Raw genomic sequence first — 27,650 nt, 5'->3', positions numbered from 1 at the left:
GGGTGCTCAGTGCTTACTTGCTAGTTGCCTAATTAGACTCATTAGAACGAAATGCCAGTAATCTAATTCTAATTCAATTTGTCACATGTTTGTCCGCTCAAATTTAATTGCAATCTAATTTCTGGTATTCCTGAAAATGCTGCATGATAATTGTATTATGCGAAACGAGCCAAGCTTGCTGCATAGACAAATGATGTTCTCGTGCGAGAATGAGCTGTGATTTGATATGAACTGAACTTCACTCAATGCCCAAGTTTTTGCGAATTCTATCATTCCTATTTTAATCTATTTACGAAGATAGTGTGCAGCTGTAATTCTAATTCTAATCTAATTTAGAAGGGCTGCAAATTTTACAGTTTTCCAAGACTGCATGTATAGGCTTAGTTCATTGATGAGAATGATCCCTCATTTCAGGAAAAATACGCGAGTAGCCATGGAAAATCCATACTCAGAACCAGATATTGACACTAACAACCCTCGTACGACAGTCATATATGAAAATTGGCAAGAGAGTGGAACAACGACGCCTGTCAATGATTCGACATTCTATGCCGTAGCCGGTGATGGAATCAGCAATTCGAATTACGTTTTCGCCGACTGCGATTATGTTGACATGAACAACACTTACACTATGGCCTCTGATAAGGTTGGACACAATATTGTAGACGGTAAATGGAATAATGATGACCATGACTTTACAAACCCTTATGAAATGGCAGGCGAACCAGATTTGAATCTTAAGCAGTCGGACACGCGAACGCTGCCATCCAATTAAAAGGGACTATTGTATATAGTCACCTGATGATTACTATGTCGAGTGAACCGAGTTTTAAATTCTGCACAAGTCGTAAATATAAATATAAATGTTGCATACCGCCCGGTGAATGTATTTGATATGTTCGTGCATTTACGTTTAGTGTCGTTCAACTCTTGATTTCAATAGGACTAGTATAGCCTAATTACCGCCAATCATTATTTCCTCGTGTGTCGTGCTTGTATTTAGACACTTGTGTTCTGTTGGCTACTGTCTTTCGTTTAACTGCACTCTGGATCGTGTCGCTTGTCTTGAATTACTCTGCTGATGATATACTGATTTCATACAGAAACCTCGTAGTATGATTTATTGTTCAAACAAAATCAAGAACATAACAGTATTTTATATAAATATTCAGTGTCCCCGAATTACAAAACCACCAGAAATGAAATAATCAAAGGCGATGGTAAGCTATGCGTCGGCAGGGTATTAGAGAGGGTGCTTGGAAATAACTTGGTGGTAAAATTGTAAATATGATTCGTATTATTATAACATATGGAAATTGCTTACGCCAAGGGTAACAATCGTCGGGCATATAGGTGCGATGTTGCGATTCTAAACTATACCGGATATATAATAAGAAAAGGGAGTTTTGTATCAGTTTGCCGATGACAATTCCCAAGCAGTAGATGGCGTACATGTACTTTTGAGTTGCCCAAAATTTGGAAAAATTCAAAAATGCTACGTTGTAATTGTAATGTCTCCTATAAATTATTTATTGATAAAAAAACACACCATCGATCATTGTCGCATCGCGGAGTAGCCACTCAACCACCGTCATTTGTGCTTGCTAAGTCTACGCGCTGTTCTATGGTTGGTGGCCCGCTCACTCTTCGGCGACTATAGACTTTTAAACAGTTTCCGCGAAATCTTAACGACTTCCCCGTGAGCTTGTTGTATGCTCAGTGATGTTTTTTTTTAACAATAATCGATAGAAGGATGAGACATTACAATGCAGCATTTAAGAACTTTTCCAGATATTCGAGAACCGTAATATACATTGTACAATATTATGTGAATATTCCCACTATTGTGGTTATGTCGTAGGAACAACAGATGTATGCACGATTGTAAACTGAAGGCGACGTGTATCCCCGCAGGCGGTCTAATAGCTCTTCGTGCAAAGCAAATGTCAGCATATTCGCTATCGTACACCCTGTGTGGTAGACCCTATGTAACAGGGGCGGGCAACTTCTCTGGTCGACGGGCCTGATATGGAAAATTGAGTACTTGGCGGGTCGGTTAAAGAATAGACACATTAATCGCATAAAGACCAAAACAGTGTTTAATTAATATATTAACCGAATGTACTTCAATAGCTGTTGAAGTCAATCAGACATCTGTGGTCGATCAAAGTTCTCAACAAGTTCTTTGAACTGCATTTGGATGTAAAAACCCTCAGTAAAGACTGCACGTGAACATCAGTTATTTTGTCTTGTTAATGTTCCCGGTCGAAAATGTTGGCTCGCAAATAGAACAAAACAGAACAAATAGTTTCACGACCATTTTTCTCAGTTTGGCAAACGTGGATTCATTCTTTGACGCATGAAAATTGTCAATACTTTCAGATTAGAATTTCACTTTCGGGATAGAAACTGTCTGCAGGCTGTTCCAAATCCCGTCGCGGGCCGGCCCCGGCCCGCGGGCCGTGGGTTGCCCGCCCCTGCTATATATAAGCACGTACGCTATACGTTTGTGACACAGTAACAGACACATCCCTCTACCATCGCTGTCACTTCTAAAGCAACCGCTATAATGCTATATAGATAAGATGGAAGACATCAAGATGTGACAATTTGCGAAAAATTGCACGGAATCATGCATGTTGCATAGATACGCGGTCACCATGATCGCTGGATTCCGTTGAAGCGTTTGATTTGCTATTCAATGAACGGATTTTAGAATTATGTAATCTTTGTTGAACGAGTGATGTATTTCAATGAACAGGAAGTACGCTCATTCCTATATTTCGCATGGAATTAAATAGAAACTTTCAAAATTCGATTCAGTCGTGACCTGTAGCGCATTGCTGAAATGCTCCCTATACAGTACGAGCAGGTAGCCTACATCTGACATCGATAAACCGTTTTAAAGAGTTAGGAGGTCATATATTCTGTATGGAGAGGAATGAAACGTAAACTATTCTGTAGTCAATATCCAATATACTCGCTGTATTTGATAATAACACCTAATCTATGTTAGTTTCCTTTAAACCATCGGACATTTTGGATAAATGTCAATATGTCGTTGTGGATATTATGGATAGCGTTGCATGTCCTATCACGTAAGTTCTTTTAAGGCATTTTCACTTTCGTCATTTCTGAGAAGCAAAGATTAGATGTGTCAAACTAGAGCGGTATCATTAACACTCCTTATAATCGTCAGCCACTGTCTAGCTCAGTGGTTCTCAAACTTGTTTGGACATGCCTCCCTTGATGATAGTCAATAATTTTGCATAAAATAAAAAATATATAAAAGAGCAACCAGAATTTTTGCAATCCCAACGCATTGTTGGGTGGCATGGAAGGTGTTATGACTGTTGAGATACTTCCTAATTATCGAATTTGGACTATACATAGAGGTAGGCTAAATCGCGATGAAAGCGAAAAAGTTTCTGGTTGAATATTTTGTTATGCATCAACATGTGCAATAGTAGGCTGTAGCACGTAGCACATGGATATTTTAGCGATTTAGGTGCCTAATCCCTTCTTGAGCTTGGCTCAAACCAGGGATTTCTAGAACTCGTCTGGATACTCCTGTCTTAACGTACCTGACCATAAGGTAAATCAAAATCCATTGGCACAGCTACACACAACACATTCAGCACTTACACTTCATTCAGGGATATTTTCGGCTCGGTATCAGTAAAATTAGGAATATTGCCATTAAAACTTGGAAGTTACAGCACAAATTAACCAGTATGGGTTTCTCTCCGGTGGTCATCCGATGCTTTCACCCCCCCCCCCCCACCCCCAGTTTGAAAACCACTGGTATGGCTCAACGCCTACTCCATGCCTTTTGCAGGATCTTCGGATTCCTTGGCAGATTGCGAGCTAATGAATTTCGGCGCAAACAAAACTGGTCGATTTACTTTGCCATTGTCAGAAGGGGGTTACCTGGTCGATGAGATTTGCCAATGGACGATTGAACCTGAACTGGAGGATTATCTTGTCGTCGTCAATGTGAAGGAAATTGATCTCAAGGTCACCGAGAACATTTACACGTCAACGTGCGCTGCTCTGTTCTACGTAAATAAAGGTAGTTTAGTTGTGTAGAGGTTATATTTTGCGACTGCTGTAGGCTACTCTCATACGGATGTTTGGATCACAATTAAGTGCATGTGAATCGGTCAGGCGTGTCTTGTTTTGTCAAACCTATATCTGTAACAAATTAAAGTAGTCTGTATCCCTTCAATATTAATCTCGCATACATAAACTTAAGTATATGTCTGCGTATTTTATTTTCACAGAAAATTTCGACTGTCACAGGAGAGATCCGTTTTGTGTTACCTACGCCTCCTCGGACAAATGTAATCACATCCTATCAGACTATTCCTCTTGCCTTAGCCGCAATCTAGAATCGCCCAAGATAGAAGTTGTATTTGATGCCTTAATGTACAATTCTAACTCGAAAGAATTTGACGTCGAATATGAGGTGCTGGATTGTGCGGAAAGTGAGTATGCCTATGTAACAAAACAACCAGAGGGCCAGTGAACCGTCCTAGAGTGGGCGGTATATGGGTTACCATATTATTAGATCCGGAAAAAAAGACACTTTACATATCGCTAAACTTATAAAATCGAACGATGATTCGGATAATTTGAAGACTTCAACTAGAAATACTGTAATATCGACTAAACAAAAAGGTCAGTCATCCGAATCGATTCCCGAAATACCCGCTCTAACAGGAGAAATCCAGATTTGACGTCACTTATGGCGTTTTCGGTTCTGCCTGTACAATCGCCTGGTTGTCTAAACTGTAAAGAAGGACGAGTTTTCAAAGAGGAGGATATTTGGGCGTCCTCGGAGGACATTTTCGAATTGTTGATAAAGGAGGACAAAGCCTCCTACTGTAGAACGTGCGGTAACCCTATCTATAAAGCAGACTTGGATAGAGTTACCATACGCTCCTTTTAGGAGGATTTGTCCTCTTTTTTGACCTTTTTGATAGTGTCCTCGAAGGACGCCTAAATGTCCTCTTTTTTGAGAATTTGTCCTCTTTTTTAAAAATTTTGGTTAAATGTACGTTGAAATTCGGCTGAGATATAGGAAATCAGCGGCCAAGTAACGGTCCGACGAGTTATCGAGACTTGAGCAAGAAAAATGACTTTTTTTAGTCAACCAACGGAAGATGTCGTAGAAAATCGGTAAATCGGGATTCGAGCCGGAAAGGTGACCTTTTTCTTTTTTTTTAGTCAATCGACCTCAAAGTCGGGAAAAATTGCTACAAATGCCGCAGGCCATCTGTATCTCACGTAACGAGGCGAGCTTGGTGTACAGACGTTTTCATGCTTTAAGAAATGATTTGATATGAACTGAACTTGATGTGTTTTGTTCAACTTCGGAACTTAATTCAGTATCCAAGTGTTTGCGAATTCAATAACTCTAATTGTAATCTTTTCTAATTTGGAAAACCTGTGTTGCTATAATTCTAATTCTGATCCAACATTATAGCTTAGAAAATTTTCTAGTTGTTCAACGCTTCTATATATGTGCAAGTTACCGCTACCTAAAACTTCAGCGAGTCGGCTGTTATGAGACAGAATGAGAAATGGTAATGTCACGTGTAGTCGAGTAGGAATGCGTATACAACAGACGGAAGTACACCAGCCGGCCAGCCCACACTACTGGCATTATGATCATCCCTTATTCCCGGGGCAACTGTAAAGAGCCTCATAATTTGCAGAAACGACATCTTCTCCTGACATTGGAGCGATTCATGATTTCATTACGAGGAAGATTCGTAGAAATTGGACCACGACTGCTTCGACGAACCAGTTGAAGACCAAGGGAATTAATGATATCGAATTGATCGTAATACTGCTTCCGATTGGTATCGTAATTATCGCGGCGATTGCGATGACGACTTGCTTTCGATCCCGCAGGTTGGTGATGAAAATTAGGCCTACATATTCGTCGCATATCTTACTTTTTGCTAAACTCATAATAGGACAACAGTAGCTTCTGTATTTTTACTTTTCGGAGTTACCATCAAGTATAGGTTTTTCAAGCCTAGTTTTGTCCCTGAAGTTGAAAACTGTTGACTAGAAGTGAAGGTATAGTCAAAAACATAACTACGAAAAATAAGTAGCCTATTTCACATATTGAAGGGTTACCATTTTTAGGAATCTGAAAGGAAGACACTTTTTAAAAATTTTCAGACTTACAATACCGGAGACAAATTCGGAAAAATAGGTAAATTTACCCCGAGTTTGTAGTTGGTTGACTAAGCAAAAGGTCATAACTTTCATTCGACTTCCAATTTTCACGTATATTTACCCAAAATTTTCAAAAAAAGAGGACAAATTCTCACAAAATAGGACATTTGGGCGTCCTCCGAGGACACTTTCATCCACTCATTCACTCACTCATTCAACCTCGTGACATTGGAATATTCACCTCTGTATGCCAATACCTCGCCCCAACTCATATTCGTCCCTTGCGAAGTAGACTACCAACGTCCTAGTACCGCACAAAGGTTGTCAAAGTCGTTGTCGTTGGTCCTCAAGTAGAAGCACAGAGTAACGTCGTAAATTTATGCTCAAGAATACGTAGAAGTAACGATTTCTAGGTAATTAAAACTAAGCATGATATATCTCATTTTGCATAAAACATTGAAGAACTAAGTAGGAGTGGAAGTAATTTAAAATCAATGCCACCAAATTATTTCAAGTGGGCAAAAATTACTTGAGTATTCCAGGAAAGGAGAAGTACTGAGTGACAAAGGACTTCATTCCGTCTCATCTCCGTTTACTTGTTGCTCAACTTGACCAAGTAGTGTAAGGAGAAAAAACATACTCTAATACTACGAAAAAGTGGAAGGGCTTCATTACGAAACAGCTCTTCTTGCTAATGCTAGTATCTATCATTTTTAGGACTCGAAACAAGTCTCAAGAACACAGCAGCGGCAGCGACGACCAAATATCCGTTATCGCAACGAAAAACACAACCGCCAATGTCGTCTACCAATCGTGGAACCCACGATCTGACCGCCCACCAAGCCTGCCCCCGATCGACACCGAACAACGTAACCTAAGCATACCGAGCGTCATTCTTTCCGATACAGAGTACACGAGCTCCAATATCTACGAAGCCATCGCAACGGCACCGCCGCCTTCTGTGATCACGCCAAGATTTTCAGAATTCGGACAACGCTATTTCGAGATTGGATTGAACAGCTTTCGGTCCCGAGGAAGCGATGGTGATTCGGAATCCGCGTACAATGTATACGACATGAGCGCTGTAGAAAGCCAAGATCCGTACGACATGGCAGTACCTGATCCGGGAACACCGCAGCAGTTTGAGGGCTGGAAGAGCCAACATAAATAATGTCTACACGACTAAGCGGTGAATACGGTGTTGTAGCTTGCTCGCCTGCTGTTGTTATTGCTGTTGTTGAGTTTATTGTCAATAATCGTATCCTGTCAAAAGCACCATCAGATTGTGATACAATCAAAAGATACAAAGTTGACGAAACGAGTAGGAGTTGTCTGTGAAACCAGGCACCAACCTGGGTCTAGACCTGTGGTTTTCAACCGGGGTCCTAAGCCTCGATCTCAATTTACAACATAGTTCATAACGTAAGTTGTATGTTTTGAAATTTGAAGAATCACGAGGCAGTTTCGCTCATTACTAGTAAAACTCCAGAACTCTCATCAACAGAATGGCCGTCTGAGATGAAATATCCTACTGTGCAGACTTATTTTAATTGCTAAATTGCCAATAACCTACTGATAAAAAATATTTTGTCTCTTTAAAAAAAATCCATTTTCTCCTGTGATATAGACCTGCAAAGCTTTTTTTTTTCATAATAACTTCAAGATGAGTTGCTAGATAGAAATGATCATTGACCAGGCTTGACGGTATATGTTTATTAAAAAAAATTGTTTGACAATTTTGGTGCCATCATACCCAAATGTGTCGTAGGAAGTGTTACACGTTATTATTACATTCGCCACCACCTATATTTGTAGAAATGGATTTCCGGCACTCGTTCATATCAAATCGAAGGCGCGGATTTTCAAGACATGACCCCGTATTTTAAGCAATGCAGTTGCAGAATTCGCTTGGAAATAATGAAATGCAATGCAATTTCGACATAAATATAGTATGATGTTACTTTAAAGAAAGTCATTTTGTTTCTGTTTATCACTATAGCCTACGCCCTAGGGTCATCATTTGCACAAGACAGGAGACGATTGCACGATAATTGAGCTGAATTTGAACGTAGACTTCGAGGGGTCCGCGGAGACAAAAAGGTTGAGAACCACTGGCCTAGACGGTGTAAAGAAAACTCGAGCGCTGTTTACTGATTCACTGTAGCTCGTTGGAGGTTGGCTATCGCATAATTTTGCGCAGTAGGCCTATTTGGCCCGGCTTTTCAGAAAAATCAACGTTTTGAGCACTAAGCTGTCAGCTTTCAGTCAATACATTCTTATAAATATTTTATATTCTAATGCAGTGCTCTTCAACCTTTTTCGACGTGGTACACCCTTTTAACGTTTGCTCAAAACTCGTACACCCCTGTTCATTAGGGGTCTTCAAAAATGACTTTTCATCTCAAATCGTACTGGCTACTTGATAAAATTGTTAGGCTACCTAACTTAAGCCTACACACCAAATTTGGTTCAATTCCAACCAGTAGCCACATTGCTACGCGAGAAGAAAGTTTCTATTTATTACATAAAATAAATAAGGAAAAATTTGAAATTTTTCTGTTCACCCCATGAAAGTATTAGGTTGTCTATAAAAACGATATTCTTCAAACCAGTAGAAGCGGAGTTAATTGCCGTCAAAAAATTTGGATTTGAATAAAATAGTATTTGGTCACAGAGTCTATTCGCAGCCAGTTAGGCCGCCCGCCACGCAAATTAGGTAAAGTAGGTAAAGCTACTGCTGCAGAAGCAGTAATTTAGATCAGCGATGATAGCAGGCGCACCAGCCTACTGCGTATCAGGCCTCCCCCACACCACACACAGTCGATAGTAGCACATGGGCTGCAAGAGATGTCAATAACCTCAGATCGTATGCCGCTATACACGGTCTATTGTCGCTAATTTGCATCACTAATAACAAAATACTAAATTGCAAATGTATGGCGAAATATTGGACATAAAATCGGCATTTTAAAACAAAAGGGTTTCGATTTCAACATGGAAGCTGGTTCGACCCTGGCTGGCTACGTCACCTCATTTATGCGCATTGCGGCATTTATGAACGTCGGGTAGGAAGTACCAACTCAAGAAGTCTGAGCTATCGCAGCGGTTTCCTCAAAAATCACTAAAAGACAAATGACTAGCTGAACACATGTCTGTTAACTGCATACTTTCCAACACCAAACGGAATCATTGGTCTATTGCCGACGGCTAAATGAATAGGAGAAATATTTGCTTATGGCATCACAATCAAGTGGTGTACAGGATTAGACTTGAGAAAACATCGTACCATATTGCTAATTATCCTGTCCGTCAACCTGTACTGACCCATAAACCTGCCTTTGTGATAGCTAGCCATCAGCTCATTGTAATTTGGATCTGGTACACCCCTGTACACCCCATCCGAGTGGTACACCCTTTGCAAATTATGGTACACCCTCTAGGGTGTACGACAACCCCGGTTGAAGAGCACTGTTCTAATGCCTCGCTGCACAAATGTGTAAGCCTATATTTGGCATTAATGGACGATACAAAATGACCCTTAATGTTTTACGAATGCAGTATTTACCAAATATACCTGGCATACAATTGTGAATGCGAATCAATGCGGTCCTACTAATTCATTAGTAACATGAATTTCGAAGCATGGAATGTGGACAGTAGGACACCTTGTGTATATGATGATATGACCTCTCCTTACCAACAGGAATAAAATGTAAATGTACAATGTACACACTGTACAGGCGGAGGTTTCCAGTAACGGTAACGAAGTACTTTTGACTACTTTTTTTCAAGTTGACGAGTGAGTTTTGATATATTCCACTAGGTATTCAAGTGGTTGTAATACGTATTTATACTACTTTAACTTCTAATTCAACTGTAAAAAATCGGCACATCTATACTTGTAAGGTATTGATTGTATTTTTCTTATACTTATACTTGAGTAGCAACAATGACTTCTTTGACTATACCGCTGTATAAGTATAGGCTTACATTCTTTTTCGAACTATATACTCTCTGACGCATTTCATCATAGATAGCTTACTGTGTATTTTATCTTCTCGACAAATATCGAGCGACCGGTGTTCTGTTCTGTGATATATTGGTCGAATATGTATGGAATATACAGTAGAATATGGCAAATTCTAGTTGCGCATTTTGAAAATCAAGTATTTTTTAAAGTATGGATTACAGACACGCGATTTGGGAAAACTTGTGGACAACAGCGCCACTTGCTTAAAACGCCGAGCCAACAGACTGGAGTGTAATCCATAAGCGGACGTATGGGTCGTAATATTAGAATGTGTTTCAATTCGTGAAATGCGGGACATGCCATCACGCTATATTGGTCTCTCGCACATGGCTGCATAGGGTCCATCGCACCCAGCGTCCCCGAGTCCTTCAGTCATTGTACCTCCATCGGCCTGAAGCCAAACTAAACAATGCTCGTTGCCTAAATAATTATTTGGCTCAACTGGAGATATTTGACCCCAATTCGATATGGCAGCTGTGCTCAGAACAATCGAGTCCAAGAACACCCACGAATCCTCGGTAATCGCATCCGACGCCCCAACGAAGTAGATAGCACCGTCTGGAATGTTCAGTCCCGCAGCGTCTATGCTAAAATGCAATTGGATACATGTTGCAACCCTGATCGAAACACACAAACGTAAAAACGATGTCAACACCACAACATTTCCAGTAATTATCACAAAATCAACAGTTTCCAATATTGATAAAAAAACGTTTCAGATTTTGAAAAAGTGTCCTCCTTCCCACAATATATAAGTCCAACTCCAGTCACGATTTTGCGACGAGTGATTTTTGCAAATGTGTAAAATGAAACAACTCGACTCGAGTCAATTTGTGTATTGACTCGACATGTAGGCCTACTCGAGTCATTGTGCACGACTAGAACAAAGTCATATGGCTCGAGACTAGGTCCGCCAAGACAGACATTTCATTGTGACTTCGACGAATGGCAAAGTCACGACATTATTGGTATTTCCTCAATCAGTCCTGATACTTGAAAAAGAGGGCCAGAAATTGTTAGGACTGAGGAAAATTAATACATTGAAAATGCGAGCCATTCTATATCACTCGAGCATAGTCGAGAAAAGTGTGTCGAACAGGATTGAATTCAAAACTGTCAACACAATGACTTGGACTCGGACTCGACTCGGACTCGCACTCGAGACTTGACTCGGTGGTGAATTGAAAATTACTAGACTTGTCTCGAGTCAAAGCTATAAAAGTGTGATTGACTTGTGACCCGGAACCTTGTGACCTGGTTACAATCGTAGCATGACGTAAGAACAGAGGTAACATGTCATTATTTCAAACCAAAAAATCAATTGAAACTTTTTATACTTTTTTCCAATTTTCTAGGTGCTAGACCCTTATGCAGAGTCGATTGTACCTCGTTACCGGTCATCCCTGCACGTTATGTGGAAATAACTTACTCGGCAAGATCGTTATCTCGCGCGCCAACAGTTGCGAGGCGTGCCGTCGGATCCATACCCGAACAGGCAGCGGTTGCAAGTTCGTATGTAGTTGGGGAACTCAGGAAAAAATATTCATACCCGTTCGTATATCGGTACCATCCGTCGCTTGTGAAACCGGCTGTAACAAATGCGATGCCATTTTATTGTTAAGAATTGTTGTCCAGACTATACCATAAGCCAGGAGTGTCAAACTCGACTTGCGTCGCGGGCCGGACCTGTCGAATGTTTACAATATGTTATCTCAAAATGCACGCCCTTGCTTTTCGCTTAGATACTTTATTATCATCATCATCATCATTGGTTTATTAGCAATTTTATCAGTTCCGTACACCACACAAATGCGACACAATGAAAAGATAGGAAGGTGTCGAAGCGACTTGGAGTATAGCAGTGTTGGGATGACTCGAGTCATGACTTGACCCGAGTCAGACTCGAGTCAACTTTTTCGTATGACTTGACTTGACTCGGCGCTTTAAAAATGCGGATTGACTCGTGACTCGGAGCAAAATGTGCGAGTCAATTTCAAGTCATCAAGTAAACGGTGTCGATTAAATTACTGTATTTTCTGTATGTTTGTATTGTTTGCGATACGCCTGTGTCACATTGTGAGAGTAACCACTAACCAGTCATGTACGTTTCACTAATGATCCTCCATTGTTACATCACAAATAAATTGACCACAAACGAAATAATCACAGCTTACGAAGTCGTGTAGAAGTAGATTAATATTATTCTAATAGTAACGTATCTCTGTTTCTTAGACGGCTTAGGCGGCTCTTAGACTGCACTCGAGCCACTGCAAAAACTACAACATAAGGTACTCCGTATCATTGCTAGGGCCCCACAGGGGCCCGGCTGTCCATCCAATAAGTCGCTGCTGAAGAGATTCGGTGTCCGAAACATAGATGATATATGCGGATACTGGAAATCGCCAAGTTTGTGTATCAGTTCCACTGCGGTCGTTGTCCCGAATATTTCAATGACTTTTTTACCTCGGAATCAAAAGCGCACAAGTACAACACACGCGCGTCCACGTCGTCCAAATATCATATGATCGACCGAAAAGATCATCGCTCCATCAAATATGCCTGACCCGATGTGTGGAACAGTATTTCGCCGGCCATCCGACAGTCAACGAGCATGTCCACATTCAAGTCGAAATACAAGCAATTACTACGAAATGAATATTAGTCCATCCTCAACATGACCGGACCGCGACTGACCTATCGATCTCGCCTTCCATGACATGCCATCCCATTTCTTGTTACTTGCCTTTTTCTATACTATCTTCTTTACTTTTCATTCAGTGTGCATGCCTCCTCTTTACATCGCCTAGGCCAAGCTGGGTGTCTGATTCAATAGACTACTCCAAGTCGCTTCGACGCCTTCCTATCTTTTCATTGTATCCCTTTTTTGTGGTGTATTGAACCGATAAAAATGCTAATAAACCAATGATGATGATGATGCTTACATTGCGCAGTGATCAGCTTTACCAACCCTCTTGTATGATTTAAATCGAGCGTTTATGTGTTTATATTCTCACGAATACGTAGATGATTGATAGATATGATTGTATCCTATCAAGTTGTTTCAACTTCTCGAGGCTAGATATTCGATCCTCTTGACTGATAATAACAGACTTTAGCTTGTAGCTATACAGTTACTCACGTATTTTATTTGCAGTTCTAGGTGTGCATGAGCGATACAGCGCCTTCTTGCATGCATATTCAAGTGTATTTTTGTGATTTGATTCAGGATAAATGACCAATTGATCTGTTTTCAATGACTTTAAATCGTCACTGATACTTCGAAAATTCAATTTGACTTGAATTGTGACTTGACTCGTGACTTGACTTGACTCGACTTGACTCGAGTCACCTCCAAAAAACGAGTGACTTGACTTGACTCGAGTCACATTCAAAAATCGATTGACTTGACTTGACTCGAGTCAAAATGTGCAATGACTCGAGATGACTCGTGACTCGAATGTAGCGACTTGATCCCAACACTGGAGTATAGTCTATGGCAGTGGTTCCCAACCGGGGGAGAATTCTCCCCTTGGGGGTAATTTTGAAATTTTTAGGGGGGAATCTGGCTTAAATTTTTAGGGAGAAATACGGCTTTGGCATTGTATCAGAAGATACACTGGGTTTAGAAGGTTTTTAAATTTTTATGGTATAGAACTGTTGAGTAGAAATTAGTTCTTTACAATTGTATGTTTCTTTGGTGGATTTCAAGCTAGGTGTATGCCTTCCGTATATATTACACCCCCTGATAAAGTGAGGCTCACGAGACGATTTCGTTGTGTCTGCTACAGCCTCTCGACTATATTGCTACAAAGCAGGAAAACGTCAAGCTGAATTCAGCACAAGGCCGCTAGTGAAATTGTTTACCTTATTAAGCCAACATATAAGCTAACGTCAGAAACATACCGTACCAAATTCATCGATTCAACTCAAGTCCAAAGCAAGCGGACTTGGTGATTTATTTTTCGTCAGCGGCTACCCGACCGGTCAAAAACAGGTCAAATTTGACTGTACTTTACCAAAGTTAAGTGCGGTCCGCATACGCCATGGCTCGGACATATCTGAATATGTTTGGCCATTAATTGCTCAGGCAACAAATGGTTGCGCGTTAAAAAGCAATTGTTTTTAGTCACAGGCAACTTTTTCATAGGGGGGGAATTTTAGCTCAAATATCGGCCAAGGGGGGAACGAGACGAAAAAGGTTGGGAACCACTGGTCTATGGGATCAGACACCGACCGTGGCCTAGGCGATGTAAAGAGGAGCCATGCACACTGAATGAAAAGTAAAAGGAGATAGTATTGAAAAAAGCAAGCGACAAAATTGTGGTGGCATGTCATGGAAGGCGAGATCGATAGGTCAGGTCGTGGTCACGAAATCCTGAGGATGGACTAGTATTTATTTAGTAGTAATTGCTTGTATTTCGACTTGAATGTGGACATGCCCTTCGACAGTCCGATGGCCGGCGGGATACTGTTTTACACGCCAGGTCTGGCATATTTGATAGAGCGATGATCTTTTCGGTCGGTCATATAATATTTGAACGACGTCGACCCGCGTGTGTTGTACTTGTGCGCTTTCGATTCCGAGGTAAAAAAAAGTCATTGAAATATTCGGGGCAATGACCGCAGTGGAACTGATACATACACTTGGCGATTTCTAGTTTACGCATATCTTCTATAGGACACCGAATCTCTTCAGTAGCGACTTGTTGGATGGACAACCAGGCCCCTTTTGGGCCCTAGCTATGATACGGAGTACGTCATGTTGTAGTTTTAGCAGTATATCCTGTATACATAATAGTATATTACATTGCATTACGGATCATGAGGCAATATTCTAGCAACAACTTTATTTGCAAACAGCGGAATTTCAGCACAAATTCGAAGATTGCTCGATCGAATTCAACCTCTAAAAACTGGCTGTAACAACTGAATATAGTCCGGCTTTATCTCAGCGAATGCGTTGTGGGGAATGCTAGAGATTTAACTGTAAACGCGGACGTTGGGATTTGGCTGATCATCATCAATCGTGATGTCATTGACCTTCTGAGTCAGACGTTATGCAGCAGTGCGAACAAATATATTTGAATTATCTTTTTTTGTAACTATTATATTCTCCACAACAGTTTCGCTTTGTATTTTTTGCTTCGCGAACACCTACTTTTTGGCTTTTTAGCTACTTTTTGGCGTGCACTTTTTTGAGTTTTGGGAATTGAATGTCAGTGTCGCCAACTTGGTCTTGATGGTAACTATGGAGTGAAACCATAACACCACTGTCGGATGATTATAATGTGTTCTATGATATTGGCATTTTCTGCCTTATAAATGTATTTCTTACTATAGTATTTCAACATTTGTTAGAAATGTATTGGATAATACAGGGATTTTTCAATATACTCAGAGTCGTTTCGTTGGCTGAATTGGCTGGCGGACAGCCCTGCTATAGGAAATTATGATTTTAAGAGCTTTACTAACCTGGTTAATCTCAACGCCAATATGCGAGTCTATGGCGATTCCCAATTACCACGTAAAGCATATAATACATTACTAGAATACATAGGTCATTTTGTGCTCATTATTTTCACAGAAAGCAGAAACATTATAATGGATATTTACTGCAAATCACTGTGATTTCTGCTGTTTCAGTCTGGTGCAGTGTTGGGATGACTCGAGTCAACTTTTTCGTATGACTTGACTTGACTCGAGTCACTTTGGGAAAATTACTTGACTTGACTTGACTCGGAGCTTCAAAAATGTGCATTGACTCGTGACTCGGAGCAAAATTTACGAGTCAATTTCAAGTCATCAAGTAAACGGCGACGAGTAGATCACTGTATCTTGTGTATGTTCGGATTGTTCAAGATACGCCGGTGTCACTTGTGAGAGCAACCAGTCATTCACTGATTGTACGATACACGGATTCTCGATTGTTAGATCACAAATAAATTGATCGCAAAAAAAACAATCACAGCTTACGTTGTCGTAGTTGTAGGCCTAGTAGAAGATTAATCTAAATAGCAATGTGTCTCTGTTTCTTATATAGCTCTCAATGCTTACGCTACGCAGTGCTCACCTTTACCAACCATCCTGTATGATTTAAATCGAACAAATATAGTTTGTGCGTTTATATTCTCACGGATGTGTAGATGTTTAGTGTAGGCTATTTTGTCATATCAATTTCTTTCAACTTCTCGAAGCTTCGTATTAGGACCTATATTTTTGCTGATAATAACTTACTGGAGCATGTAGCTACACACGTGCACAGTTACGCACGCATGTTATTAGCAGTTCTACGTGTGCGTGAGGGATACAACGTCTTTTTGTATCTATATTTAACTAGATATTCGTTATTTGATTCAAGATAAATGATCAATTAATTTGTTTTTCACACACTTAGAAAAATGTAACGACTTTGAATCTTCACTCATACTTCGAAAATTCAATTTGACTTGAATTGTGACTTGACTCCTGACTTGACTTGACTTGACTCGACTTGACTCGAGTCACCTCCAAAAAAGGAGTGACTCGACTTGACTCGAGTCACCTTGGAAAATCGATTGACATGACTTGACTCGAGTCAAAATCTGCAATGACTCGAGATGACTCGTGACTCGAAGGTAGTGACTCGATCCCAACACTGGTCTGGTGTGTGTCTTGACACAACGAGCCCCTGACACTGGATCAGTTAACGCTTGGGATTCGTGTGAACTCCGATTAAGACCCTCAGCTTTAATTTGTAGTGTATGTCCACTGTCCAGTTGTCATTGTCTGCAATCCAATTGTACAAGTAATAAATTGAAATTTAGCTCACCAGTGGTATAGCAGTCCTCTACAACCGTTTGATATCCGCTTTGACATTGTCGTACTCGAGAGCGAGTCTCATCAACGACGGATGGTGTAACGCACGCAGTCCACGTCGACCAATCAAGGCATTCTAAACATTGGTAAATATATGCACGGGCCACGTATTCAATGTGATCTTTGATCGTAAGCCCAATTAAAATCTATTGACAACGGGTGAATCGAAGTGTTTCGAAAAAACATTGGCACTAGAGAGAGAGGGTGTGTGTTAGAGAGAGAGAGAGAGAGTGTGTGTGTGTGTGTGTGTGTGTGTGAGTGAGAGAGAGAGAGAGAGAAAGAGAATCTTCATTTGCCAACTGTGCAAATCAGTAGCATACATTACAAACTTTCAATTGAGTGACTATGATATACATATAAGCAAGGTTCGAGACTCGATATAACAGCGTTGTCAAAACCCAGACACCCATGGGTGCAGGTCAGGAGCATCTTGAATGAAGTCGATTCACTAGAAACTTCAAGTTAACTGAGAAACATTCAAATCTAGAAAAGGAAACACAGCATCGCGGTAAATATTCAGAAATCAAATGAATGAATAGGGCAGTGGTCGGGAACCTATGGCTCTTTTTGGTATAAGATATGGCTCTTCGATAAATTTTCAATTTTATACCTAATTTATCAATATTCCAGCAACTCGTTGGTAAATTTTCATGACAGCGAGAATAATCATTCTCGTAGCAGTACTAACATGCCTTTTAGAGGCCAAGACAGTGGGGTATCCAGGGTTAGGGGCTCGTACCACACTCTATTTAAATCCCGAAATTTAAGTTGCTGTCACACCGATGACTAACACCAATCGCGAATTCGATCTAACTACCATCACGGGCCTATAAATCTTGGATTGCACGATACCTTGATTGACGAAAGAGCGGGCATGGCGACACTTATAGGACAATGCAATTTTCAAATATACATTGTCTTTCTTATCTACGCCGAGAAATAAAATTTCTTGGATGTGACACTCACAATTATAAATTTAAATTAAACACAACGCCATAGCTATCCATTTTCTTGATTGGTTAGTGGTTATCTAGCACCGCCGTAATAATGTAGGTGTGTAACGCAATATTAGCCTACGTTACACCGAATATTTTAGAAGTCAATCAATACTTTGATTTTCAGAATCAACGCCACAATTACATTTGACCATCATTGACCATAAATTCCAATCTATTCACGATGAGTTGCGCACTGTCTCTGCTTAGTTTGAGCCTTACCTCTCTTTTCGCGCTTTATTTACGAACAATAAATATAAAAATTCCGTGATTTTGGGAATAAAAATGTTCAAAATCTAGTCATTCATAAACATCGATAGAAAATACCAATAACCATTGAAGGGTTCACAATTTTCTTCACTGATCCCTGACGACATCTGAGGCACTTCCTCCCGTAACTCCACGTCAATGACGTATCACACGGTGGATATGTACTTCTGAAGTGACTATAGCTCCACCTACTCATAAAATATGGCGTATACCCCACGAATCCTGTATATTCGTGCTACCAATACGTCACGAATATTACATTGTGACGTAACAGTCGAATGACATGTATGGCTCTTTGGGAGTTACAATTGAAAATATTGGGCCAATATGGCTCTTCGGTCGAAAAAGGTTCCGGACCACTGGAATAGGGTCTATGGTTACTTGGCCACTTGGCGGTGCCTGGAAAGCTGAAGGTCAAAGCATAGTGTCCTTTATGGTGTCAGCACAAGCAAATCTCACGGCTAAGTGAAATTGATTCACGTCACAATTACATTTGGCTACAGGCAATTTGACGGTCATTTTTGACTGACTTGCCGAGCATTAAATTTGGTGAAACGGGTATCAATCGAAAGCTGACTCTGCACTGATTACGAAAATATAAATTTTATTCCGCTCGTGGCCCTGGAACCCCCACAATCAGCCTCCAATTTTTCATTGTTATGGAGATTGGCATTGGGACGCAACAATGCTGTCTGGCGAAACGAGAGAGGAGCTGAAGAGCAAAAGAGCGGCTACGCAGCGAGAGTGGGAGAACTCAGCTGGCGTCGCGGCAATGATACCGCTGTATTACTTCTGATGCAAAAGGTCTCCGGAAATCGGAGAAATCTGGGTGTTGATTGAAAAATGATAAACCAAATTCCAATGTGAACGTCACTGTTCGGTTAAAACTCCCATATTCCTGACAAGTGCTATATAGGCCTAGGCTTGGTAATAGAGCATTCCAGTGAAAAACAAAGGTATGGATTTGGTGGTAACATTTTGGAATATTTTGACTGGTCCGGCCCGCAAGCTATCTAATAATGGATTGAATCCGGACTGCGATCCCAGTTTAGTTCGACAACCCTGCTGTAAGACTTTAATCAACATTTTACCTGCTGCATTCGCGGACCAAGTCGTACCGTTACAGGTCAAGGAAAGGCTGGTAATGTGTGCTCACACTTGACCAATGCGACTGTAGATAGTATCAACAGCGCAACGTGTCTCTGGAGCCCTACACCACAAGCGGGTTAGGGCAATCGATATCATAATAATTTCTGACATATCTAATGTAGACAGCTACTTAGACGGATCTCTGTAAGTTGAAGGATAATGCGCGATAATTCGTAGGATCCTAATTAGAGCCCGACCGATATTGGATTTTTAGGCCGATACCGATAAAACCGATATCTAACACCTTCACCGATATATCTAGCCGATATTTAAATAGGTTGGAATCTACCTCAAAAGACGCATTTTCAAAACTTCAGAGCATTTATTTCAATAGCTTTACAACCATTGTCATACTTGAACATGAAATAAACTAGAAAGGCTGCATCTGTACACCTTGAAAGTGTAAGATAAATAAAATACAACAACATTCTAAATCCAGCGGTCAAGAATTATAGTTTTCTGACTTGATACTATCATGTTGTGACGTCACGAAAATTGCCGATATTTTTTCACCTCCAACGGCTGATACCGATAATTCTTTCAAAGTCTAATATCGACTCGATAATATCGGCGAACCGATAATCGGTCGGGCTCTAGTCCTAATGCACTCTGTGGACCCAGATCTACCCTTACAAGTCAAGAAAAGGCTGGTAATGTGTGCTCGCTTCTACCGAAGCGTCTGTAGCCGTGGTTCCCAACCTTTTTGGCTTCATTCCCCACTTCCGATTTATTCAGAGTCTTCATTCCCCACTACTCCAAACTCTTGAATACCCTTTAAAAATGCCCCTCCATAACATTTGCCAGAAGTTTAGCATAAGAACTTGTTATTGGAAAACCACACCAGTTTGCACGACAATCGCCTATAACTTCAACATAAAACGTATTGAGAACTGATACCGGTAACTCTCAGAATTTAGCGACAGCGTTATATCACGTCATATTGGGTGTGATGCATGTGTTTTTAACGCCATTATTTGTTATCCATAGTTCAATAATGAGTTTTTGTGAACAAATACTTTTCGATACATCCATTCCGGAGCAATTAACTTGTAACGTTAATCGCGCGTGTGTCTTCGTAAATGTGTAGACCAGTGATTCCCAACCGCGGCCCCCAGCTAGCCTTCTTGCGGCCCCCACTAAAATATTGAGAAATCGATTTATGAAAAAAAAAAGATTATATTTATAAAGTACTCTTTCTTGGCTTGAAGTCTAGAGTTTTCAGTTTGGATTGCAGGAAAGTTGTGAGTAGACTACCGAGATTACGTCACTGCTGTTTCAATGCAATGTGCCCTAACTTTCCAGTTGAACGAGCAGTACCTATAGATATAGGTATAGATAAAGGTATTGACAGGACCGTAACTGCCGCACCCCAAGCCCCCCAATTGGGGGGAGCGAGCTCGAAGGGGGCCCAAAATTATTTAGTGAATTAGCATAAATTATAATACAACTTTTTCAAAAAAATTTCATAATATGAGGTACCTTAATTATTGGGTACTCTTCCACCAAGATAAAATACGCAAGATTTATAGAAGTGGGCATATCGGCGTTGACCATTACCGCGCCACGACGCATCAAGACGTATAAAGTTTTAGGCCATGTAACATGCGACTCCAAGAAGTGTGCCAGAACGATCGGCAGCGAGAAAACCTTGGCCGAAAAGGACTGCCCTCACGCTGACCGAAAACTTCGTTATGTAGCCTATATACAAAATACATATAGGTATAATTGACCACAGGCGCCTAAATGACAGGCGCCGAATGTTCCTGTCTTGGCAATCTGACCTCACGAGACAAATAGGCTACCATCCCGCAGGGAAGAATTATATGTGCCAGTGAAGAACTATCAATTTGAAATCGTGTGCATCTTTTAGTTTAGTTAGTACGTTTGGGCGACCAACGGGTCCGCCCGTCCGAATATGTTTAATTATTATATACGGGCCCTGCAGTTTCCAAGACACCTCAATCAGCTCTACCGGTAAATCTGATTACGTGAGCAGAGAGGACAAGTAATTGATCGAAATATATATGCAATTCCCGATCTTATTGACCTATTTATTTTGAATTATCGAAAATTTTCGCGCTCCACGCTGGTTCACTAAACGGGGATCCTGATTTCGTGGCAGAAGCGAACAACGGGAAGGGGGGTTTATCACCCTATGGAAGCTCAAGACCCAAGTGTTTTTGGTGGCCTGACGAAGTGCTGTTTCGTTCCTGCCAACGGGTATACGCCCGAAGATGTTTAATTATTATTGAGTGGTCCTACCTTTTCAAACACAACTCACTCGGCTCAACCGGACAATCTGATTACGTGAGCAGAGAGGAGATAAAAATTATTACCAATATATATGCAATTCCCGATTATATTGACCGATTTAATCATGAATTATTGAAATTTTTCGCGCTTCGCACGATTAGTCGAGAGAAGCTGCCTAAAACGGACACCCGATTTAAATGATAAATAGCGGTAAACAGCCATCCAGCCTGAGGGGGGTCTGGGGGGCTTCGAAGTTCGGTTTATCACCCTATGGGGGCCCAAGAGCAACGTTTTTGGAGGGCCTGACGAAGTGCTGTTACGGTCCTGGGTATTGATAACTAATTTACGGATAGATGTGCAACAAGTGACTCACGATTGAATACGCCGAGATGCGTACTGCTTAGCCGGTAAAAAGCAGCATAATTGGTAGTCCTATAGCTCGCGACCCAAGTGTCCGAATAATTTGATATGTCGGTGTTTATCGAAAGCAAGTGTTGCACTGATTCCAACCTTTTACCAAATTTAATGCTCGGCAAGCCGGTCAAAATTGACTGTCAAATTGCCTGTAGCCAAATGGAAATTGTGACGTGAATCAATTTCACTGAGCCGTGAGATTTGCTTGTGTCGACACCATATAGGACACTATGGTCAAAGCATTGTTTAAGGTTACAAGAGTAGAGATTACGATTTTCAGTCGGTAAAATATTCCGTATTCTGGTCCTATATACGTGATGGACCAAGACTGGTAGCGCGGAATTGCAGACAGACACTGACAAGATTGAGTAAAATCTTTTTAGATGTTGGTGAGTATCCGAAGAAGGTACATGGAACAGATTTTAAAAATATAGAGGCAGTGGACACAGTTGACAGTGAATGGATTTATTGACATCAAATTTGAAAAGTTCTTCCACCAGGTATCATATATGGTATGGACGTAAGTAAATCTCACGGCTCACTGAGATTGGTTAACGAACGTCACACTTTCCATTTGGTCAAAGGCAATTTGACGGTAATTTCTGACCGGCTTCCGACTTGACGAGCATTAAATTTGACAAAACGGGTATCAATCGAAAGTTACCGCGGTGCGGATTGCGAAAATATAAATTTTATTCGGCTCGTGTTTCTGGAACCCCCCCCCCCCCCCCCCCCCCTAAAAAAATCAGCCTCGAATGTTATTTGGTATTGTGACGCGTCGTGCAGCTTGAGCAGCTCAGAAGCAAGTGCGCACGATAGTGAGAGTGAGAATGCACAATCGGTTACGCAACAATGGCCAATACGCTTGTTGTTTGCGCTGTTCCTCACCTGCCCCCAGGCGGCATAGTTGCGTCACAATACCAAACTCCGTTACAATGCAACATTGGAGGCTGATTTTGAGTGGTTCCAGGACCACGAGCAGACGAAAAATTTATATTTTCGCAATCGGTATGACTGTAGTTTTCGAATGATACCCGTTTTGTCAAATTTAATGCTCGGAAGCCGGTCAAAAATTACCGTCAAATTGCCTTTAACCAAACGGAAAGTGTGGCGTTGACCAATCTCACTGAACCGTGAGATTTGCTTATGTCCACACCATATTGGACACTATGGTTGCACCTTCAATATCCGAGGATTGTTTACATCATATTACAGTGTTCACATCTATCATTGCCGCAAAAATTCGTATTGCTCGATTACACAGTTTTTTGCAGGTGTGGATCACCAAACTAAGATACCTCAGTAGCGAGCGAGGTTTCAGATAGTAACGCTATATTGTGCGGAGGCTGTGCAGTTGGGATCGATTAGATAGGCTACCTCTCGAGCAGTCGTCTTTTTCCGTTTCCAAACCACCAGGACACTGTCTCTCTCTGTATCTCACATCTTCCAAGTCGCATTCATTCCAGTTTCCCCATGTGACGGTGCAGGTTGAAGTCGGTGCTGGTGTCCCCGACTGAAGTCCTGTTAACGACTTTAACTGATCTGCCGGTTAACAAATGATGACGTGTCAGCTGCATGTTGAGTATCATAGGAATTTCACAGCACATAGACTATATAGGCTATATATATAATCATGATCACTAGGATTGCAATTAAAACAAAAATCAATTTAAGAGAAACATGTTCAAAACCCGGCCCTTGTTATTATAGTTCCGATACTATTTCAAACTTTGGAAGCCAGTAAATCTCAATCTGTCGTATCGCAGCATACAAACACACATATTACAAAGCTACGCACGTGGCGAGATAGCGTGATGGTATAATCCACCTAGAAATGGGCCGTGCTATAAGTCTACGGATAAAAATGAAGAAAATTGGCCTGGCGCAAATGTCCATATGGTAGTCGACACACACCATGAATACCACGAATAATTTATTGTGTTGAAAATGCGCGTCTTCGAACAAGTGCCCAAATCCATTTACATGAGCGTAACGCTTCCGACGACACCTTTTTGTGTGACAACAACATTTACCTCTATCTAACATCTCCTCTTGAAGTTATTTTGGAATCGTGGTTGTGTATATCACCAGAGAAAATGGATTCCGTAGCAAGGTTTCAATCCCTTCATTGGACCAGATTAGGAGGAAAATTCATGAATTTCTATTTCAAACGACTGTTCAAGTGTTCACTAATTTGCTGAGACTTCGAATCCAACATGTTTTGCAAACATTTCGAAGTCACATTGTTTGACCTTACTTAAACAGCAATATGTTTGTATCGGTAGGCTATTGGCAGTTTGACAATTAATATGAGTTTGCACAGTAGGATATTTCATCTCAGACGACCATTCCAATGATGTATATCCTGAAGTTTTAGCAAGTATCAAGCGAAACCGTCTCATGCTTTGCATAATTTATAAGATTACAAAAATTAGGTTAACAATAATTTTACAAATTTAAAGGTCTCGCGGACCACGGTTGAGAACCACTGCGGTAGAGAGATGCCGCTTGCAGTGGGAGACGGATGCGGTGGACACAGAGTTTCCAGGACATAATTGTCATCAATTTTAATGCTTAGTAATATAAGTCTTGTTTTCCACGTTACCTAATTCGGTTCGCTTCTATTGGACGACTAAAAAATGGTCATGAACATTAAAGTGACTCTTGCAGTGGTTCTCCGAAAAAGTTGGCCACCCTTGTACTACGCTACCTCACCTACGCAAAGGTAAGTGATACTGTAGGAGTATGATAGCCCAAATACGGACATGTAGGCTACATGGCACAATGCTTTCATTACACGTAATTAGGGATAGTTAACGTTCCACGCGGTCGTTCTAAATTTAGTCCTGCGGGCATGCCAGATATCACGCAGTGTTGGGATGACTCGAGTCATGACTTGACTCGAGTCAGACTCGAGTCAATTTTTTGGTATGACTTGACTTGACTCGAGTCACTTTACTAAAATGACTTGATTTGACTTGACTCGGCGTATCAGAAATGTGGATTGACTCGTGACTCGGAGCAAAATTCACGAGTCAATTTCAAGTCATCAAGTAATCGGTGTCGATTAAAATCATTGTATCTTGAATATGTTCGGATTGTTAGCGAAACGCTGGTTTAACCCGTGAGAGCGACCAATCATTTAACGATCGTGCGTTTTGCTGAGCCTCCATTGTTCTCTCACCAATAAATTGAACGCAAACGAAGTGATCGAAGCTTACAGCTTACGTTTTCGTAAACTAGTATATAGTAAAGTAATTTCTGTTCTCTGTTTTTACCTTAACCAAACCTCTTGTTTTATTGAAACTGAATTCGAATACAGTTTATACAGTCCTCATTGCATCTTCTCAATTCGTATCTATTCTTTTTTTGGCTGGTAACAATAAACTGAGATTTAGCAGTTCTACGTATATGTGAGCGATACAATGCCTTCTTGCGTGTATATATTCAACTCTATATTCGTTCATCGGTTCTAAATCAATGACCACTTAATCCGTATTTCAGACAGCTAGCAAAATGCAATGACGTTATCATGCCTCATATTTCGAAAAGACAACTTGACTTGAATTGTGACTTGGCTCGTGACTTGACTTGACTTGACTCGACTTGACTCGAGTCACCTCCAAAAATCGAGTGACTTGACTTGACTCGAGTCACCTTTGAAAATCGATTGACTTGACTTGACTCGAGTCAAAATGTGCAATGACTCGAGATGGCTCGTGACTCGAAGGTAGTGACTTGATCCCAACACTGATATCACGTACTCGGATTCGTTTCAGTATCAATCATATCGCTGACGCGCGGTAGTGTGTAGCACGGTACGTTCCACTACTACTGCAAAACTTCAAAATGGGTTGCAGATTCCCAATGCAAACATTGTTCGACATTCTCTGTAACATCTGGGCCTTTTCATATGCGTGGAATTGTCTTATTTTTCAGGCACAAGTTCGAACTTAACAGGCCGTTACGAAAGTGTAGTTCGTGGCTTCACAGGTCGAGTTATGTTCGGACTTCTGGTTTGTTAAGCTAGGGTTATCCTATTTTGGGATCGGGAGAGGACACTTTATCAAGTCATAAAAATTAGTTTACCGAAATTGAAAACAGCTGATTTTAAAATATTTAATCGAAATCTTGCTGTTCTGACTCGACTCCCGATTTTCACTTGACCCTGTCCATTAGCCTAGTCGTCAAAGCTTTAAATGAGGACGAATTTCCACAAAGTAGGGCATTCAGGCATCCTCGAAGGACATTTTCTATTTCCTGAAAAATGAGGACTGGACATATGGTGACCCTACTTAAACCTAAATCATGATTACTTAACGTTTCACTTGCCGGCAAATAGTGTCCTCTTTATGAAGGCTGAACATATGATAGGCCTATTTTACTGCAATTATTAAAATTGAAAGTCGAAAAACACCAGGTTTGATAGGTTCAGAAACGCACTAATCTAAACTGTATCGTTTAACTAGGTATGGTGATGCTGAGCACCACGTGTTTGTGCTCGTATAAACAGAGGCTTTTATAATTAGTGCGCAGTGAGCGTCAAAACGAAATTACGATGTCACATTGCCAATTACGAAAATGATATTACCACAATTGCGTAAATATGCACAGTGTGAGGGGCGGTTCATATTAGCGTATTATGTATCATCGGCTAAATGGTTGGTAGCATTATACTATTACTTTGACTTGCACTCGGATTTGCCTAGATGACAAAGTTAAAATGACTCTATAGTCAGAATTTAAAATACGAGTGATTTCGTTTCAACCCTGGTTTCAATATAGTCGACTGATTAAAACTAATCACACTCTATCAGACTTGGGCAACTAGATAATTCTAGTTGTCTAATCAGAGCGAAATGCCGTTATCGAATTTCAGTTTCCGCGAATTTAGTTATTCTAATTCTAATCTGATTTGGAACAAATTGTGTCACTATAATTCTAATTAAAATATAATTTGGAAAACTGCTTAGGTATAGTTCTAGTTCTAATCTAATTGGGAAAGCTGAAATTTTCTAGTTGTTCAACTCTATCAGTGAATTACTAGCAACATCGGATATAAATCATGTAGTGTCCACCGTTCAGTGACGCGAATAAGTGCAAATCAGATGCAATCCGCAAGAGGTGCCAGAGAGATTACTTGGCGCCAATTTGATTTGCCAAATAGAAACTAGAAGTGCATGTCGATGCTCTGAATTTCCATTATTATTAGTAGCAACCTTTGTGCGTTAGTAATCATTGATATCCTTCCTTTCGTAGTAACACTTTTTACAAGCTGAGTCAGCAATTACAATGGAATGCAAATAGGAACAAGATGACATCATGCATCAAGTGAGGTACAAAGCAACATTCTGTTACAAGAATTCGCCATAATCTTAATGCATGAAAATGAATGTTGAATAAACACTATTGACCACCAACAGACCAATCGGGTTTGCAATTGCAATTTATCTTTGTCTAATACGCCTCTGAATAGATTTGGCGTATTGGTA

At 40.7% G+C, this 27,650-nt stretch overlaps 3 protein-coding genes and 1 long non-coding RNA gene across 7 annotated transcripts in view; 2 read left to right on the top strand and 2 right to left on the bottom strand.

The window, feature by feature from the left end:
* LOC145432985 (uncharacterized) overlaps positions 1–1,213 on the top strand; it is an 8,774-nt gene extending 7,561 nt beyond the window's left edge. For both annotated transcript variants that reach the window (XM_080309855.1, XM_080309854.1), the window contains exon 5: positions 415–1,213. In XM_080309855.1, the coding sequence (XP_080165981.1) occupies positions 415–775 (361 nt within the window). In that variant the 3' untranslated portion in view covers positions 776–1,213. The remainder of the gene's footprint in view (positions 1–414) is intronic.
* The window catches only part of LOC145432992 (uncharacterized), a 365,973-nt gene that overhangs the window by 40,338 nt on the left and 297,985 nt on the right, over positions 1–27,650 (bottom strand). The window lies entirely within an intron of this gene.
* On the top strand, positions 514–27,650 carry LOC145432984 (uncharacterized). Of its 3 annotated transcripts, XM_080309852.1 has the most exons (6): positions 1,837–3,098; positions 3,839–4,072; positions 4,284–4,487; positions 5,721–5,919; positions 6,910–7,381; positions 27,418–27,650. In XM_080309852.1, exons 1-5 carry the CDS (start codon positions 3,056–3,058, stop codon positions 7,361–7,363), a joined length of 1,134 nt encoding a protein of 377 aa, XP_080165978.1. In that variant the 5' UTR covers positions 1,837–3,055; the 3' UTR covers positions 7,364–7,381; positions 27,418–27,650. The 3 variants fall into 3 exon arrangements, with proteins under 3 accessions (XP_080165979.1, XP_080165978.1, XP_080165976.1); XM_080309853.1 differs by lacking the exons at positions 1,837–3,098; positions 27,418–27,650 and adding an exon at positions 514–646 and having other exon boundaries at positions 6,910–9,347; XM_080309850.1 differs by lacking the exon at positions 27,418–27,650 and having other exon boundaries at positions 6,910–9,346.
* LOC145458937 (uncharacterized) lies at positions 10,102–24,204 on the bottom strand. Its single transcript, XM_080337454.1, has 5 exons — positions 24,192–24,204; positions 23,536–23,700; positions 17,031–17,153; positions 11,652–11,811; positions 10,102–10,809 (listed from the first exon to the last, which is right to left on the bottom strand). Exons 1-5 carry the CDS (start codon positions 24,202–24,204, stop codon positions 10,530–10,532), a joined length of 741 nt encoding a protein of 246 aa, XP_080193580.1. The 3' UTR covers positions 10,102–10,529.

This window comes from Botryllus schlosseri, chromosome 2 (genome assembly GCF_051294905.1).
Source record: "Botryllus schlosseri isolate E-star chromosome 2, Bs_hap1, whole genome shotgun sequence".
Classification (NCBI taxonomy): domain Eukaryota; kingdom Metazoa; phylum Chordata; class Ascidiacea; order Stolidobranchia; family Styelidae; genus Botryllus; species Botryllus schlosseri.
Note: the sequence above shows the minus strand (reverse complement) of the source record. Positions and strands in the feature narration are given on the sequence as shown.